Source organism: Zonotrichia leucophrys, chromosome 4 (assembly GCF_028769735.1).
Source record: "Zonotrichia leucophrys gambelii isolate GWCS_2022_RI chromosome 4, RI_Zleu_2.0, whole genome shotgun sequence".
In the NCBI taxonomy this organism is placed as follows: Eukaryota; Metazoa; Chordata; class Aves; order Passeriformes; family Passerellidae; genus Zonotrichia; species Zonotrichia leucophrys.
The window spans coordinates 23094179-23112964 of record NC_088173.1 but is presented as its reverse complement, the minus strand read 5'-3'; the positions used below and the strand labels follow the sequence as shown (position 1 = coordinate 23112964).

Sequence of the window (18786 nt, the reverse complement as noted above, 5' to 3'; positions counted from 1 at the left end):
TGTCAGTTTGAATCTCAAGTTACTTCCTGAAATAATTTGTCTTTTTTTATCATTTTCAATTTACTGCAGATATACAAACTAATTTTAGGTTTATTATCCCAGAGTCAGGGTTTCTATTAAGCATACTTATGGCAGAACAACATATAAACCATAACTACTTCCAAAATCTTAATTTTTAGTGAGAACTCTGCTTTTTTATACATTTCTCTCTTTTAAATGAGCCTTGAAAAGAAAATTTAGAGTGAGCTTTCCCCATACCATACAACTATACATATATATGCCATAAGAAAAATACTACGTTTGTATCCTAGTAACAACTGCTAAATATTTTGATTTCTGAACCTCAGAGTAACTTTCATTATAACATTTTCAAAACAAATTCATGAAATGCATTCAAAACTATCTGGCTTTTCCTGTCCCATGCATGAGCACATGGGAGGACTAAAATTGCAACTTTAAAAAGCTATAACCCAGTAGGTCATGTTATGTCTTGTACAATTTAAATGTACAACAAAAATATTTAGTCTAATTCAGACCATGGGCAATACTAACATCTATATGCACATTTTAAAGGGTATGAAGTGTGTCTGTGTGTTTATACAGATAAAGTACCTGCTGAAAATGACTGAAAGTAGACTGCATACAGGCAAAATGAAATACCAAAATAATTTACTGAAGTATAGTTTCTCTCATCACAACCTCATAAAATCTTTCTTTAGAGAAAGATCCTGTCATGTGCTTGCAGCAAGGTGCTAAAACAGGCAAATCCCCCAGTGTCTGAGAAATCATAACCTTCCTGTCTGATAGCATTTTCTTTTTTATACTCACAGGAGTGTCCTAAACAAATTAGCAGCTGCAGTGAACCCTTACAATGTGTGGAACGTGTGAGGGAGCGTGCAGGACAGGTGGTCAGCTATTCACATCTCATGGGACTGCTGCTGATTGCTGCAGGTTAAGGTTTGGAAACTTGAAATATTTTCCCAAGTAGTTACACTGTCCTCCTGTCTTAGTGCCTTCCTTTCAACTCTCCCTTATTAACTACTCATCACACATTTAAGGACATTTAAAGTTTATTCCCTGCTTAATCTAGCTCATTGTTAAGAGATCATTGCAGTCTTGTACCCATTTGCAGGGCAGAATTCTCTATTGATTGCCTTCTGACTTTTCAAAAAAATGGGATATTTTCTCCTCATACTGCTCTCACTGAGGAGTTAAAGTAGAACTCTACAGAGACCCTTCAAAAACTACATCAATATTTCATTGTTTGATGACTTGCTGAATATACCCACAATTACCTTTTTATGTTTCAACCCCAAGCTCTCATTTTTGTTTTGTGCTTGAACTGACCTTGTGATTAAAGCAGTAGGGTATTTAATGACTGATTTAAATAGTAGTGACATCACTCTGCACTAAAATATTCCTTTGTGGACATTCAAATGCATGAGTTGACAGCTAAAAAAGAAGTGTTTTTTTCCAAATGCTGCTATAAATAAACCCTTTACCTTCATTTTGTAAATATAAAGTCAAATGTAATTTTCTAGGTTGTCCTGTTCTGATTAATGTTGTATTATGCCTGCAATTCCCTTCTAGAAGGGAAACCTTATCAAGATTTATATATCAAATATTGGGAACAAGAAAGAGAATATCTCTTCTCAATATTCATAATGATATCCTTATATATTTTTTTACAGTTTATATTTGTTGTACAGAGACCCTGGCTCCAAGATTTAGCTGAACTTTAGCAGAATAGGATTCCACCACAGCTTAGCTTCTTTCCCTGACACTTGGATACTATGCAAGTCCAGTATACATACCTGAAGGCTGAATTGTGGCACCTGAATTTTGTTTACATGATGAAATTATCATCAAAAAGGAGGAATAACATTGTAGTCAAACTGACAGCAAATAAAGTGCTCAAGTGAATCAATGCAAAAGGAGATTCCTGCAATCAGATGGCAGTGAGCCATAGTCTTATATAGTCTAAGATGTAGTCTTATGAATGTTTGCTCAGATCTTAATGCAAATGGTGTTACTGTGTCTATTAATCACTACATTTACAGACACACCTAAAATTCAAGCAGGAAAAAGTTGTGGTTGCTATATTTATAATTTACAGTAGCCTTTTTAAAAATTTTCTGTACACAAAGCTCTAGTTTAATTGACTGACAGTAGTTGATAAGGAATAAACAGCCAACATAAGTGCAGCTGTTCTGAATAGAAAAAGGGTTTGGTACATTCTTCTGTGACAGGGGCTATGGCCAGCCATGGTTATAGGGCACCATGTCTGCAGACTTTTTTTAAAATTACTCATTTTACTCAAAACACATATAACAGCTTAATCAAATTAAACAACAGTAAGCGTTTGGAATCAGTGAATGAACTGCTCTTCAAGTTCCATCTAGGAACTTCCTCACTGGAAATGGGTAGGTGTTCTTAAGAAAATGTTTACTTATCCCAGTATGCTCACAGGAGTTTCATCAAACATTAAACACCAGGAATGAATGTTTGTTACAACTGGAAAGTGTATTTGTGAAAGACAATGAAAATTACTTCTACAGTGAAGACTACTTTAATTTGATCCTTCAGTATACATGTTAAATTGCATTCCACAACAGCTTTCTGTTCATTTCATATCACAATAAAATGAACACACCCAACATTCCTGTACAGCAGACATTGCAAATCGGAGCTTGTCCTGCCTTGAAGGTAAAAAGTCCTTGAACAAAGCATTACTTTGCAGGGAAAGAACCTCATCTCTGTCCTAATATATCCATTCTTAGTGTCATCAAATATTTCATGTTACCTCATTATACTTTGATATGTATTACACAAGTAATGTAATTGCACAACAAATAAAAGTCATGATTAATTGGGATAGTATGCTTAATAAGAGAAATTGAAGAAAAAGTATTTTGAAATCCCTTGCGTTTAGGAGTAAAATATTAAAAGCATAAATACAAAATCATAAGTAGAGTTTGAAGCAGAATAAACAGTGTTACAGAGGAGACCTAAACCTGAATAAGAGGCGATGGGATTCTGTTCTAAAAAATCAAATCTCATTCACACACTTTCAGAATAACATCATAAAAACAGATATTGAGCTGCTAGAGAGGTCCCAGCTGAAATACAGCGTTAGATTTATCTCCAGCACTTGTGAGATACAGGCAGAGAGAAACAGGATATTCACATGAAAGAACAAGATGAAAACAAAAGAATGAACCATGATAAAAGATTAACTGATACAATTTTCTTTCATCTTGACAAGACCAGGCTGACAGGAGATAAACATGCAAAAGAGCATCAGATGATCAGCTGTTCCCTAACCCATCAATTACAAGAATTATTTATGTTAAGGGTTTGAAAAAGGTTTTATACAATGTAAAAGTGTGCAACAGATGACATGGGGAATCTCTGAAATCTTCATTCATTCCTGGACTTCAGGACAGCACTAGAATCTAGCAAGAATGAGCTTAGTGTATCTGCTCCCCCTTAGAGCAGGACAATTGATCAGGAAAGGTCCAGTCCCACTGAGTTCCCTTGCAGCCTTGCATCTCTGGGATTGTATTGCACAGCATCTACCTAATCTTTCTAGAAGAGCCGTGAAATTATGCTGAGGGACATGCTGAATTTTAGAAAGTAATTAATTCTAAAGAATTTTAAAATCTCTTTTGATTAACTATGCCAGAAGCTCTTCTGAATACATAACCAAACCCTTTTTTTCCTCAGCTACTCTGTCCATTTGTACATTTTAACCCTTTGGATTTATGAAGAAAAAAATGCATTTTTTTTTTAGCCTTTTTTAGCCTAAACCATAAACCTTTAACTAAAATGAGAATGAAACTACTTCAATTTTGGACTATAATTTAGCTACTATCTCTTGAAGAAAATTAGGGAGTCACAGGTTTTTTATTAAAAGTTGGTTCCCTGGGAGTAGTAGAAGTTCCTTTGGCAGGATCATTTACAATTTCTTTGAAACCTCAAAATAGTATGTAATATAACACACTTGAAAAGATGGTTTTAGTATCGGCTGTAAAATAAAAGTAGCTGCATTTCTGCCATGCTCTACTTTTTCAAAGCTATTTAAAATTGATCCTTCAAAGATGGTTTGAAAGCAGAGTGCTTCATTCTATTTCTAATAGTCTCCCATGAAATTTGGTGCTGCTTACAGCATGAACAAATCCATTAAAATAGAATGAGGTTGAATTTTAAGGCACCACTATAAACAACTGCCTCAGTCTGATTCTTGGTGTTATTAAAAATGAAATAAATCTTTGAAACAGTCTAATTAATTTTACTATAATGAATAAATATACATTTTCCTTTGTACATGCAATTCCTTTTTACCCATTTCCTTGACAAAAAAAAAAAAAAAGAAATACGACCTCTGCCAAGTAATAAACTCATAGTATTAACAAATCCAATATTTTGGAGACAAAATCCATTCTCCTGAGGACTGATAATTAATGAGCTGTCTTCCTTTAAGCCTGATATCTTCAGTTATAACAATGTCACTGTCCACAGACGTGACCAAATTCTCTCCAATTAATCTGATGGTCAACTAGATCAAGGATCTTGATATGGATGGATGGATGGATAGTAGATAGACAGATAGATATACAGACAGACATTTTAAACAATTATATTAATTTGGGCTTGCTATCATATCATGGGTATAGGTACTGTTTTTAACATAAATTATAGGAAATTATGCTGCTTTATGTCCAGAACCAGGCCATTAATCTTCCTTGCAGCATTTTAAACAAGTCTATTTAAACACGTTGATTGTGTGCCCAGTCCTGCCACCAGACTGTTCATAGCAGTGACACTGACTGAGAGGGATGTCCCCATGTGCACAGACCTTCATCTGGTTTTCTCCTTTCACACTGCTCTGGTTTTGCATCTTCACTCTGCTGCAAAGCTACCAAGTCAAAGCACCTGCCCAGGAAAGAAAGCGCTGCACACCAACACTGCACCAACCATAACCCACTCACAAACTGCTGCTATCTGCTGTGCATTACTGCCACTTTTGAAAGAGGTGAAGGTTTTCTTCAATTTTGTATTTCAAAAGCATAATTTTAGAAGAGTTGCAAAGCCTTTTAAAGAGGCACCTTTCATTCTATTACCCTTATGTACCCTTTTTAACACCCATTTGAAAAATTAATATTTATGCTCTGAAACATACTTTTCTGCTTGTATATATTCTTAAAATATTCCTGTGTCTCTTATTTTTCCATTCACTGATTCAGCAATACTGTCAGTTTCTGATGATTTAATGTAGAATATATGGAGCTAATTACAGAACACAAGACATCAAAAACTGTGGTTTTCCAGACTTTAGTTAATTGTGGTTTCACAAGCTTCTGTTCAATGCAATCTAGGAAGAGATTAGAGGTAGGGCTTATCATCAGTCTAAGTAAAAAGCCAAAGTGTGAGGCACTGGTTGCACCTGAATTTTCCAGCTCATAAGAAATATGAGTTTCTGTGAACCGCAGACATTGTGGGGGTCAACACAGAGAAAACAAAGTGGCTTGTTACCTTAGCCTACAGAACTAAAAGATACTACCTAACCACAAGTTTATCTTTGGACCAAGTCAGAAAATCTACTTCACAGCCCTATCAGTGAAAATGCCCTTCTGCATCCCCAACAAAGCGCCATCTCAGAAACAAGCCAAATAAGATAATTTAAGATTATATTAAAATTTTATATTAATATTTATCAGCAATGATCACTGAATATATATTGTGGTATCGTTTTTCCAGGGCATTATGGACACTGCAAGAAGAGGGCAAAAATCAAAAAAAAAGAGGGGGGCAGGGGGGAGGGAAGCAACTTTGCAAGGAAAACTCCGGTCAAGAACATTGAAGACATCTGCATGGCTAATTCTGGTGGGATTTCTCCCATCTGCCCTAAACAGTGAAGCCCCATGAGATCATCTATTTGTTTAAATAAGGATAAAAACACATTCTGAAGGTTATCAATACCAAAAATGAAACATAATTGAGATGTTCTGCATGAATTACACTTGTGAAGCAACGTTAAACAAGCTGAGTAAAATCACTGTGGTGACTGCCAGGCTTTGCTGAGGGAAGACTCAGTCTTGTATTTGGAGAAAATATTTTCTGTTTTTGTAAATGTTTATACATTTGAGATACCTAATTGCCTAAAAGATAGTATTACCATGCTCTTAGCCTTCTTCCATTATTTACTATTTAATTTGAAGTTATTTTGCATCTCTCAGATTATCTGTGCAGTCCCAGTGGACAAACAATGATTTGAATGAACAAATTAGGATGCCACAGAGCACTAACCACTTGGGGAATGGGAGGGAAGACAAATTCTCATTTCAAGTACATCACCAGAAATGTAATGTAAATTGCCTGAATTTAGATGAGCATAAATTCCCTTTGTAAGGCTATATTTCAGTTAAGAAGTCAGAAGAGGACTGACATTTTGCTATTTAACAATTCATATTATATTCTCTTTGCAAACAATATACTAGTACTAGATATGAGTTACCTTAGCAACTATTATGTTGTCAGGAATTCTGAGAATCCAGGATACCTCAGTAAGCAACTAAAACACTGACAACTTTCTTCTTTTTTATCTCCTACAATTCAGCTTCTCCCAAAGAAAATTAAACCAATTTTTTGAGATTACCACTGACTGTAATCTCAGAATGAAAACATCAATACTGTTTTTAACCTGATTAGCATAAAAGTTTAATTCCTCCAAGCAATCTTTACTTCATTACTGAATCTGGTCCATGTTTTATAATCCACTTAGCTAGGAGATAAGAGGAATACATAGATGCTGTGCAGAATATTAATCTCAGTGTGATAAATACGTATAGGGAAACAGTTATTTGTCAATTAATTAATTAATATATATTTTTTAAAAAATTAAATCCCACCAAAATCTCTTTAGGATTGAATAATGTGACCATTATTGTGATGGTGAGGTCATTGTTTTTCAGACTCACAATACCCAATAGTTCCTGTTGAAGGCAATGGGAACTGCATGTTTAAAAATCTGTCACCAGCCAGACTGTAAATGACAAAAAAAGCTAGAATCAAAACTTCCAAAGATTTCAAGCCTATAAGTTGGAAAGTATATGATTCTCATTGAAATTTCAGTAGTGTTGCATATGAATAGAAATAACATTAAATTTGCATGGAATAATAAATAGAAGTTGGTGCTTTGTTAAAATAACTTTAGAATACATTTATTCACCAGATAAAGCCCACAGGAATACCATTTGTAAACAAAATGACCTAACCATGACAATTTGGCTCTATACTGGCAATTGCCAGTTATCACCCCTTGGGTAATTTGACTATTTTTTTCACTTTCTCCTCTGAACCTCAATACTTGGCAGAAACAATCTGCCATCCTTTTCCTGCAGAAAAAAAAAAAAATAGTGGAAATTGCAGGAAGCCATGGCCCATGGCCGACTCTAACTGGGGACAGAACACTGAGCATGACAAAGTCAGAGCAGGGTATAAAAGGTCTAAACTGAAAAATTCCCATGCTGTACCCCATGCAAGATGCGTTGCTTCCTCCTTCTCTTGGGGGACTCTCTAATTGCTTCATTACTAATTCTCTAATTGCTCGATTAGAAGATTACCTTTGTAAGTATTTAACTAAGGACAATGGAGAAGTCTTTCAAAAGTAATTGTACTCTTATAATTTATTAGGGAATCAAATTCAGAGAAAAATTAAGAAAGTTATGGTCTTATTAAATCACTTTTCCCTGGTTTCAGATTTTCATTATGACTACACCTTAATATTTTGTTACTCTTTGAAACATGAACCACAAAATTTAGGCCAGTTCTATCTATAAAGTATCCATTAGCATTTTTGCATAACCTTTGTGATTTCTAAGTTTCAGGTGATGAAATATCAAACTTCATAATGGAAATGTTAAGATTTTTTTTTTCCTCTTCAACAGCAAGTCTCTTTTTCAATTTAAAGAATTGAAAAAACTTGCTGAAAAATTTTAGCTGTCTTTGTACTCTTAACTTGACCATTTATCTTTTATTTTTGGTGAAAAGCTGAGCTATATTCTGAAGTTTTTATACCAGCAAACAGTTTCAAAACACTCTTATGAACCTTAATTCCACATTAATTTTGCATTAAAGATATACTTCTGTTTAAGGTGCCAAACTGAAAAGGGATTTTTTCCTACATGAAAGGTGCCTATGACTTTATTAAGCAGAAAGGCAATTAAAAGTAAAGTAAATACAGTATTTTAAGATATATATTGACAGAGTGCAAACAGGAGCAGATCAATGACAGAACTTAGTTAAACTAAAAGACAAGCATTCCAAGCCAAAAAAGGCACTACACAGATGAGTTAAGAGCAGGAAGTATTTTATTACTAACTTTTGATTACCCACAACATGTCACATTGAAAAGTCCAAAGACAAATATGCACACACAAATCAGAAGAGTTCAGCAGATCAGAATGATTTTAGAAGGTAAGCAAGGACAATCCTATTAACAGCTTATATATTAAAACCTTACATATATGTGGCTAACTGTTCTTCCAGTTAGAAAGTTAAAAATTATTTTTAATAAGAAATATAGAAGATGACCCTTCAAGAAATACAGATGATGACTGAGAGAGTTTGATGATTTGGCTCAACTAAGTTATTTTACTCTCTATGGCTACTTAGTCATTTTGGTTCTGTCAGTCAAAAGGGATATTCAGGGTTGGTTGCACACCTAGCAAAAATTAGTTTTCAAATATATTTTAAATTTAGGGGTTTTCAAGCTTCAAAGACAGTGGCTTTTTAAATACATGCAGTCACAGTAAGAAAGACAGCGAAAATAAAACACTTGAAAATTTAAATTCAGCAATTGCATTTACTATGCCAGCAATTCACTAAAATATGAAGATACTGATTTCTAAAAAATTTTCCTTCGCACTGCATCTGTCTTTTTAAAGATTATCATGATTTCTAAAGGGTGCTTGTCATACTATTAGAAGACTATTTAGAAAAAGAGATGTCTACTGACAAACTCAGAAGCTAAGTGCTACCAAAAGACACCAGAGCTAGATTCTAACAATAAATCACCATATTGATTGAATTATTGACACTACACTGAAAATCCTCTATCTTCCTAACACACTCGGATGAGACCAAGAAGTGCTGTAAGGCATGTCAGGGTGGAGTTATTGTGTTATTAGAGAGCTCCCCCAAGAAGCCCTTTTGCAGCTGAAAGGGAAAGGCTATTAGAATCCACCAAGCTCCACAATGCCTGTAGGATTGCATGCAGAATTTCTTGGACAGGCTGTGCCATCTGCTTTTGCACCTCCACCTTTCAAGTGCCTTTAAACCTGGTCTCTCATGCATTAAAGCACGCCCTTCAACATGAAGCCCAGCATTCTATTTCTCCTTGTAAATGACCTTTACTTTTTTTCTTCCCCCTGTGATTTATTGCTCAGTTCAACAGCAGAGTGAAATTAATAGTCAGGCCTCTGGAAAGGTTTTTGGCCAAACAAACTGCCTTCCACTGCAACATGCTAGGATTTTTAAATTTAGTTTTGTTTTTAAAAAACTACAGTTCTTCAACAACATCGGCCACCTAGGAGCAAACATGGAAGCGGCCTTCCTGAATTCCTTGTCTACTACCCTAGCCTGACATAACTGCAAGAACAGATGTGACAGCTTTGTGATTTCCTACACTTTCCCATGAAAACAAAACTGAAAGCTTTTCAACAACAATCCTGGCTTCTTCAGCCAAACCTTTCATCATCATCATTAAAAAGGTTTTGAGCACTTATAGAAGCTAACAAATGACAGCTCATAATCCCCATCTGTAACACCAGAGGCCAGGTACTGCAAAGAAAAGACAGGTGCAAATTTTGGTATTCCCATTGTGCTTATTAACTACCCCTTTTTAGAAAGAAAAGAATTTGTCTTAACACCACTACCAATATCCCACATTAATCTTCCCACAAGCAAACTCTTACCCTGAAGCCACTATACAGTGCTATTACTCTGTCAAGAATTCTCCTGAATTTAAAGAGGTGCCTTTACCAACCTGTGGAGCTAGACTGTGCTGTAAGCCATCTACAGAAGCTGCCCCAAAGCAGAGTTTGTCTCAAATGTCTAGAGCTGCCCCCTTCAGAGCTCTAAGATGTGAAAGTAAAATAAAAAAAAATAAATTGAGAATTTGCACTCTTCTATACCAACTTCTTTAAATTCATTTCAGAATTGTAGTAAGAAAATTTAGCACAGTACACACCACTAGAGTTACTGCCTGTTTTGCTGGGGTTAGGCAGTGGATAGGATTGTGGCATGACTAACACATTTATATTGAATAGAGACAGAACAGGAATGCACCTAAATGGCATAACTGAAAACTATGTTGGTGCCTGAAACCTAGTATCAAATGTACATCTGCTTACCTCTTTTTCAGTTAGCAACCATGTCAGACACAATGTCTCAGTGTGATTTGGAAGAAAAAAAAAAATCAAGACTGTGCCAGTTAAACAGGGGATTACTTTAAGAATGGGATAGAATCACTTTGCTTTGGAATTTGTAGAGAAGCAATCACCATGCTTTCTCAAAAATGTTGATCGTGAAAATTGGAGATGGGATAGTCAACTAGGTGATTCTGTAATACTTAAGTATAAAAAATGACAAATTGCTAGAAAAACTTTGGCGAAGAGAAAGATGGTGTTGGGAGTTCTTTATGCTTTTTGTTTGGGCTTTTTTGGGAGACTTTTGTGTGGACATTTTGTTGTCTTATTTTTGTTCCGGGTTTTTGGAGGGAGGATGGTTTGGGTTTTTTAAACCAGACATATCAAGTGAAAAGTAGCTTATAAAATATTTAGCAAAGGATTAAATAAAAAAAAAATAATTTATACACTGCATTCTTTAGTATAGATATGATCAATTAGACTGAACAAATAAACTTGAACCATGACTACAGAATAATCTTGCAAGACTACAGGAACAGTTGAACATCATTGTGAAATATTTCTGCTGAAGGAGCATTCAAAGCTCCAATTACATGACATCATTGAGTTTACAGCTGAAGAGTGGCATTTTTATATATATACAGATTGCTCTTAAGTCACAGCCTTGCTTGAAGATTTTTTTTGAGGACCCTCATATAAAACGTCTAAATTTTTGAAAATAGCAGAGCACACAACATTAAAATTTACACTAAAACACTACAAACAAGTAAATGATGGACCTCGTAAAACTCATTTCCAATATGCTACATAAACTTCTCTGCTGAAATGCTATGAGGCACTAATAAAGTTTTCAAATACTAAAAAAGAGTCCCTGACAATATAAATATTCATTACTAAATGGCAATTTAATAAAAGCCTTTGGGTAATTTACAGAGAATGAAGAAAAGGGATTGTCTCATGTATTTTAAATACTTTTGCAATACATTTTCTAAACTTTCCACTTTTTAGGGTATTTAATTGTTTCCACTGAATCATTCTATGGTCTGCTTTCATCTGGGAGGAGAGGGTTAATATGCGATCAAAGACATTATTTGGGACAAGGAGCAATAAAGATTGCCTGCTTATCCTTGACAGATGCATTACCCCATCTCTTGTAATAATTTCTGCTTCAAACAAGTTGACAGAGAGTGATCTAACCTGAACATAATGCTCTAGACAACTAAAAGGAGAGTAGTTTTCATGAGCTCTTGTCCATGTCACTTGTTGCCCCTTCAATACTTCAAAAAAATGCCCCCACACTCATAAATTAAAGAGTGTTAAGACTTACATTAATGGTCCATTAAAAAACCACTTTGATATTTGCTGAACATTCCTGAATTTTTCAGGAAGAAAACTTGTACAGAATTTTTTGTAAAGAACAAAACACCAAAGCATGACATTTGTGATAATGTAATTACATTTAATTTTTAAATTACTGCTAGTAATTTAGAAATAAGAAAATTAGCTGATTTTTCATCTCTTGCCTCAGTGATACAGGATGTGATATTCAATAAATTTCCTAAATAAATGAAACTAAATCTTAGTCAAATATATGATAAATTTGTAAAAAGGTTTAATCCAAGGAATTGAAATTACTTTCCTACAAAAAATGGAACAATTTGTGATTCTTTTCAGCCTCAGCCACTGTAAGACTAACATCACAGAAAAATATGAAACAAATGGTTTATACTTTATGTACTACACGAGAAACTGCACTCAGATTTTGGCTAAAGGGAAAGGAACTTTGTCCTTCAAAGAACAAAACTTGCTATCAGATAAGTATACTCATTCCCTTTAAGAACTAAATATCAACACCAAAATAGTTCAAAATGTCCCTCTTCCTTTTAGAGTCTCAGAAAATCCTCACTGACACCTCAGAATGTGAAGGTGAAAGATACACTTCTATGGACTTTGGTGCAGGTCCATAATCTTGCTAGATTCCTGTCTAACCGTGTCTCTCTGCAAGTCTGCTTCATACACACAGATCTTTAAACTATTTATGATGTCTGTGGGACCGAATGAGACACGGTCACAGCAAAAAAGGCATTATGATTTAATTAGACAGGGTACTTCAGAGGTTCTTTTGCCTCCAAGTTTTTTTCTCCCATCACTCATTTTAGTCCCATGGATAATAGCCACTCTCAGACCATACCTCTTTCATTTGTTTTGTTAATTGAAACATTTCACTCCTACCTATGTATTTTGGGGTAATATTTAATGTCTCATCTAAGATGTTAAGCAAAAAATTAAATGCAAAGTGGAATCTCCAAGAAAGAATTCATTCCAAAACATCTTTGATTTACAATGAATTTTTGCCACACAAAAGAAAATGAATACATGGAATTTGCACACTGGAGCATCTTTAGTAGCCTGTTCAATTATCTAGACTAAGGTTTCACTGTACCTAATCAGCAGAAACTCTGAACACAGAGGTTTTGTTTCAGAGTCCTTCCCACCACGTGAAGGTTTTTCACAGTTTTTCCCTTCATGTAGAATTGCAAATTGCTACACAACATTCATCCACTCCCCCCATGCTTCCTACCACCTTGGCTTAACCCTGAAATAATTTTATTTCTAAAACCTTTTGACCTCTTCTAAAGAGAGTGCAGAAAAAAACTTGTTTAGGAGATAAATAATGTTCTGTAGGATGTTTTTGGATGGATTTCCAGTTATTGCAGGCACAGTTAAGCATCTCTTGGGCTTCAGCACAAACACATGAGAAACACACCTGACTGCTGTGCAATCTGTAGATTTGAGAGACAAGTGTAATCAGGGTATGAGCTTTCCTCTCTGTTCTAGTTTTATGTACTTTTTCTATTAGTATTTAATTTTATTTGCCTGTCTTCAATCAACAAGCTAAATTAAAAAGGTTCCACAAAAAAAAAAAATGTAACGTGCTCAATCCTTAAAGAGCAAAGCTTAGCCAACTTGGATGAAATAAGGGAAGTATTTCAGAATACATGGTTCTAAAAAGGGTATCTTTTTAACTTTCATTACTGCTAAAAGCAAGAGCAATACTTACAAAATACCTGCATCAAAAGGGGAAAAAATAAAAGCCATCCAAACCAGATCACTCTCTTGGATTGACACCGATATAGCCAAACAGGTACTGCACCAAAATCCCAAACCACCCAAAGTCATTTTTAAGCCAGGTCAGGCTTTAGACAGCTTCTTGGAGTTTCATCTTTGCTTGCATAAAAGAGGGTTAAGCCTGTTCTTTTCAAAGATCTTTGGCATGATCTTTGATGACAAATGACATGCTACCATATGCCAAAAAAGAAGGGGAATACAGTCACCCCCAACTTCAACTTTAACTGGAGCTGCTTTGTTCTGAGTGCCCTGAATAATTAATAACTACTTTGGCAATCAGTCATGCATTCCTTAATGGCACCTCAGGCATCAAGTATCCCATTCACTCGCTCCCCAACTAACAATGGACTTTATTACATCAAGTTTTCTCTGCCAAACTTGTAACTGACATAGTTTAAACTAAACAAGTCACTAGGAAGACTGAGGCCCAAATGTATATTATAAGAGTTTATAAGATTTCCCCCAATTTCATGTGGCTGCTATACAAAGCAAATGAAAAGAAGAGGAAAAGAAATGAGATATTGATGTTTTTGCAATAAAGTTCTAGGAGGGTTTAGGTGGCACAGTGCTGCCAAAATCATGACTTTTAATAAATGGATAGCTGGTCAAAACTGAGAGCCATCACCAGGCAGCCTTTACTGAATAAAGCAACTCTCCAGTAAGCACAGAGTAAATGACAGGGCAGAGCATGAAAGAGTGACTGAGAATAACAGCTGTGCTGAAAGGAGCACAATAATTTTGGAGTAACATAAACTATGTTTGTTTAATAAGAATGAACTTTTTCAACACTTGCTTCCACTTCATGGTATCGCAGACAAAATTAACTTGTAACTATAAAATAGAAGAAAGTGGGAATAAGACCAGAACTACAGAAAGTTCCAGATGCAGCCAGGGTTGCCAATTTAAAATGGAAATTCAAATTAAGACCTAATTAATTAGAATATGAAAACAAGGGTTGTGTTTTTCTTGGGGAACGTTCTGCACATATACAGTATCTGCAATGCTTTTATTCAGTGTCTTCCAATCCCACATCAAACCTCTCTAGAGATGATGTTGGATCCACTGACATTGGAATGGCTGTGAGTCCTTTCTTTAGAGTAACTAAATCCTAAAAATAAAGTAATCAGATCAATAAACCTTCTCCTACTACTTATCAGTGAAAAGTTGGTTTGAAATATAATATACAAAGTGAAAAAAAAATTAAACTAAAAAAATTATATATATCTACACGCACAATAAATTACAGCAGATCTAAACAAAGCCATTTCTCTTGCTCTTTAAAAGACCTGAAAATGTGTCCAGTGCCCCTCTCCGTGTGTGGCCTTCAAATACAGAAACAAGCTTGCACTGTTTTATTTCAGTTTTGCTTCATTTCTCCCCAAACAATCTCTCACTTCTAGTCTACCAGGCTCCCCCTTCCCACTACTTGTCAGAAAAAAGAGAAAAAAAAATTAACTGTTTAGGACCAATTCATTGAACTGAATTTCTTAGTGAATTGCAAGAATCATTTAAAATTTAAGCTAATTACTATAGCTGACCTCTTGTTTTGTGGGGATGTGGGAAGGGGGCTATAAATTTTATTTTCTCTTGAAAAGCTGGATAAGATAACTTTATAGCTGTAAAGCAAACTACTCTTTTTTTGGCATTGGCTTTCAATTGCTTTAGGTACAAGAAGAAGGTTTAATCTTGGAACTGAACAATAACTATTTAACTTACAATCTGCTTTCTGAAATGTTTAATTGTATTCTGCATGTCTGAAATGTGCAATTGTATTTTGCATTCTGAAAAAAACCCATTTTTTGTTGAAAATGATCACCGCTCTTTTAGTGGTAAATTTAGAAGTTAACTGATAAGAAGTAGCTATACTGCACATTTTGGGACTCATTCCAAATTCTCATGACAGCAAGCGGGCTGCTCTTGCCCCTTGCATGTGTTAGGTGTAACTATTTTGAACATTAAACCATTTTTTTGTGAGTGTTGGTAATTTGAACTAACTGGTTTTCCCCATCAGTCTATTTGTACAGCATGACACAAAAATAATTATACATATACTCCTATTTTCAGGTGACTTTGTTTAATCAGTTCCACAGAAATGGGATCACATATCAGTTAGATAGATACACAGCAGGTAGGGTGCAATACTAGAGCTGTGAAAATGGAATTTGGCACCAGCCCCACAAATAGATGTATTTGCTGCTTTTCTTTTACCATTTTCTAAAAGGAAAGACACTTATTACCTTCTGCCCTTGGGTGCACTGATGTTTAAACCTGGCCTTATTTCAAGTTTGAAGACTGACATTTTCTTTAAAGTTTACCACTATCAGCTCATAACATTCTACTAACAGAAGTTATTCTAACTCATAAAAGAGTGAAATATGCAGATCAAACCTTTAGTCACTCCAGAAGTAGTTCTTCCTTAGGCATAAGTAGTTAAAAATATTTATAGAAAAACAACACACGCAAATATCTATATATATATATATACACACACAAACATTGCACTCCCACTACACTACACTGACACCATCATCAGCATGCTAAATATATTCTTCTCAATGACTCAAATTTTGCCAATGAGGAGAAGGAGCAAAAATAGCAGAAAAATAAAGGCAGCCAAGTGTACTCTGAGTGAAGCACTATTCAGTGGGGTTACAACATGGATTCTTTTGATCAATTTTTTTTTTGAGCTTGGAGATATTTTCCACCAGCTAAATACCACAGACCATGAGACTACTTAGGAGATTGAATTTGAATTATGAGGAATTTAACAAAAAGTAGTCCTTACTCTCTTTAAATATGGAATACCTATGTTAAAAAAACCTCTCCTGTTTTCCTCCATTTTAATGTTTCAGGACATTATCTCACCCTTAAGATTCTGTAAACATTTTTTTGTTATCACAGGTCTTTCATTTCATGAAAATAGTACAGAAAACTGTTGACATTGAAATTAGTCACATTTAGACAATGATTAGTTTAATATCTGTGACTTAGAAGCTTTAACCAACATTCAAGAGAAGTCCAAAGTACAGATTACAAGGAAAATGCAGAGAAAAATGAATATTATAGATTGTCTGCTTTGTCTCTAAAATAAAATTACCTAGAATCATAAGAACTTCTCTGTTTGGGAACTAGTATAATCATCAGGTTGAGTATGTCCAACAGCAGCTGACTAACAAGAACATTATTTCCTCAGTTTCTTTTTTGTAACTTCCCAATCCTCTTTCAACATCCCACTGCTGATTCATAAATTGATCTGTCTTCTTCTCAAAACTGGAATTCTTTTTTTTTTCCACAGTACAGTATTAGGAATGCAAATATTTTACTGAATTTTCCACACAACCGAGCCCACAATTTCCTAGTTCAAAGTCATCCAAAAAGAACCACAGGAACACTCAGTTATACACAGAAACAAAATGTACAATTCAGGAAGACAGATTGCACACTGCTATTATTATTATTAAGAAATAAACAGTAATTAATCTTACCCTATAAAAATATTCTTTTGAGCTGCCACTTCAAAGATTTTGTATCCTGAAATGCTTCGATCTGAAATGTGTTACTTACTGGCATAAGAAGTGTATAATGAATGCAGAATCCAGGTTCAGAAGGAAAATATTCGTCAGACACAAATCTTATTCTGATCTGGTTTCCTTTGGAGATTTGTCTGCTTGGCACAGCACTGGAACCACACCAGCGCCCTAAAACTGTGCCATCACTAGGCTCTTCAACTTCCACAAAGTCATACCTAACAGAAAAGAAAAGAAAATGTTTATTTACTGACAAAAATTCTATAAACTTCCTAATTTAACCAATAAACTGACTCCACAATTTTTTGTTTTTTTAAACACTAAAAGTATGCAGCCAGCTATTTTAAACTTAGCTTCTAAGTTGCTACCGACTTACATACATAATAAAATCATGCAGTGAGGTTAAGAAAATAAAAGCAGAGTTAGCATTTTGAAGAGACCCAAGTGTATGGTTTTGCTTCTTGTACAGAAAGCAATTACCACATGTGTGACAGGGCAGAATAAAATCAGAGAAGAAAAAGGCTGTAATTGCCTGAGTGGCACAGTAATTTGTGCTGCAATGACACTAGCACTACCCTGCATGCCACCAGGGAAAGTTCAGGGGGGTTTTGGTACTGAAAACCTGGAACATCAGAGGTGAATAACTTCCTAAAGGTTAAGTTAGGGCTTAGAGAAACTTGGAAGGAGTTGATGCATATCCCAAGAAGACATTTGTTGAGCAAAGACTTAGACCTCACTGCATGTGAGAAAGAACCTGGTATTTTGGAAATATTGACAAGAAACACATGGTAGGGAACCTTGAGAGAATGAAACATATTAAGCTTGATTTAGTTTCATTGCTTTTAACATGTGGTCTGTGCTTCCCTGGGGATTGGTGAACAACTTCAACCAGATCCATGGAAGGTAACTAAGACAAGCCAGTCAACCATCAATAAGCTTCAGTGTGCCATACAAAAGCCCTTGTTTTCACTGGAAACGTTTAGTGGGTTCCAAGTCATAAAACCATGGAAAGCCACTGCTCTAGAAGGTACATCTGGTTTCAGTGCTGTAACCTGCTACATGTCAGCTCCCCAGCCGCCCACTGACAGCATAAACACTGAGCATTTCAGCTGCATTTTCACTGCAGCTTGAATCCCCAGTGGCAGCGCAGCCCGGTGGGTTGGGAAGGTGAGTGTGTGCTGGGTAAAGCAGGGCAGGCACTCGGCTGTTTTCAGTTCCAGCTTCCCCAGCCAAGTTTTTACTTTTAAACCACAATTTGTATCCTAAGCATGAGCACAACAAACCTCTGAGAAAGTTTTGAGGTTTCTGATATTTTTGTCCTCTTGTATGTGCAGGCATATATTAAATACATCTCACATAAATCTAAATTCGTAAATAGCAGAGTCCTTTTCCAGGGTACAAACAGTCCTACCTCTGATGACAGCAAAGGCTCATATTTTAAAAAACATGCACACAAACACACTCTACCAAATATGCCAAACTATAGTTAATGTGAAAATTATTACCTCATAAATATTTTCTACTAAATATTTTGCTGGATTTTTTTTTTTAGTAAATCTAATCTTTATAATGATTCCCAGTTCCCTAGTTAGACAGCAGGCAATAAATTCTTGTGTTGCATGTTTGTGCAAGACTGACTAGCACATTTATTATCTTCATTTAAAGGACCACTATTTTTTCCACTTAATTAAAAATGAATG

At 35.2% G+C, this 18786-nt stretch overlaps 1 protein-coding gene across 1 annotated transcript in view; it reads right to left on the bottom strand.

Annotated features, from left to right (window-relative positions):
- PDGFC (platelet derived growth factor C) overlaps nucleotides 1-18786 on the bottom strand; it is a 122136-nt gene that overhangs the window by 16140 nt on the left and 87210 nt on the right. The window contains exon 3 of the mRNA XM_064710786.1: nucleotides 17124-17304. Within this exon, the coding sequence (XP_064566856.1) occupies nucleotides 17124-17304 (181 nt within the window). The remainder of the gene's footprint in view (nucleotides 1-17123; nucleotides 17305-18786) is intronic.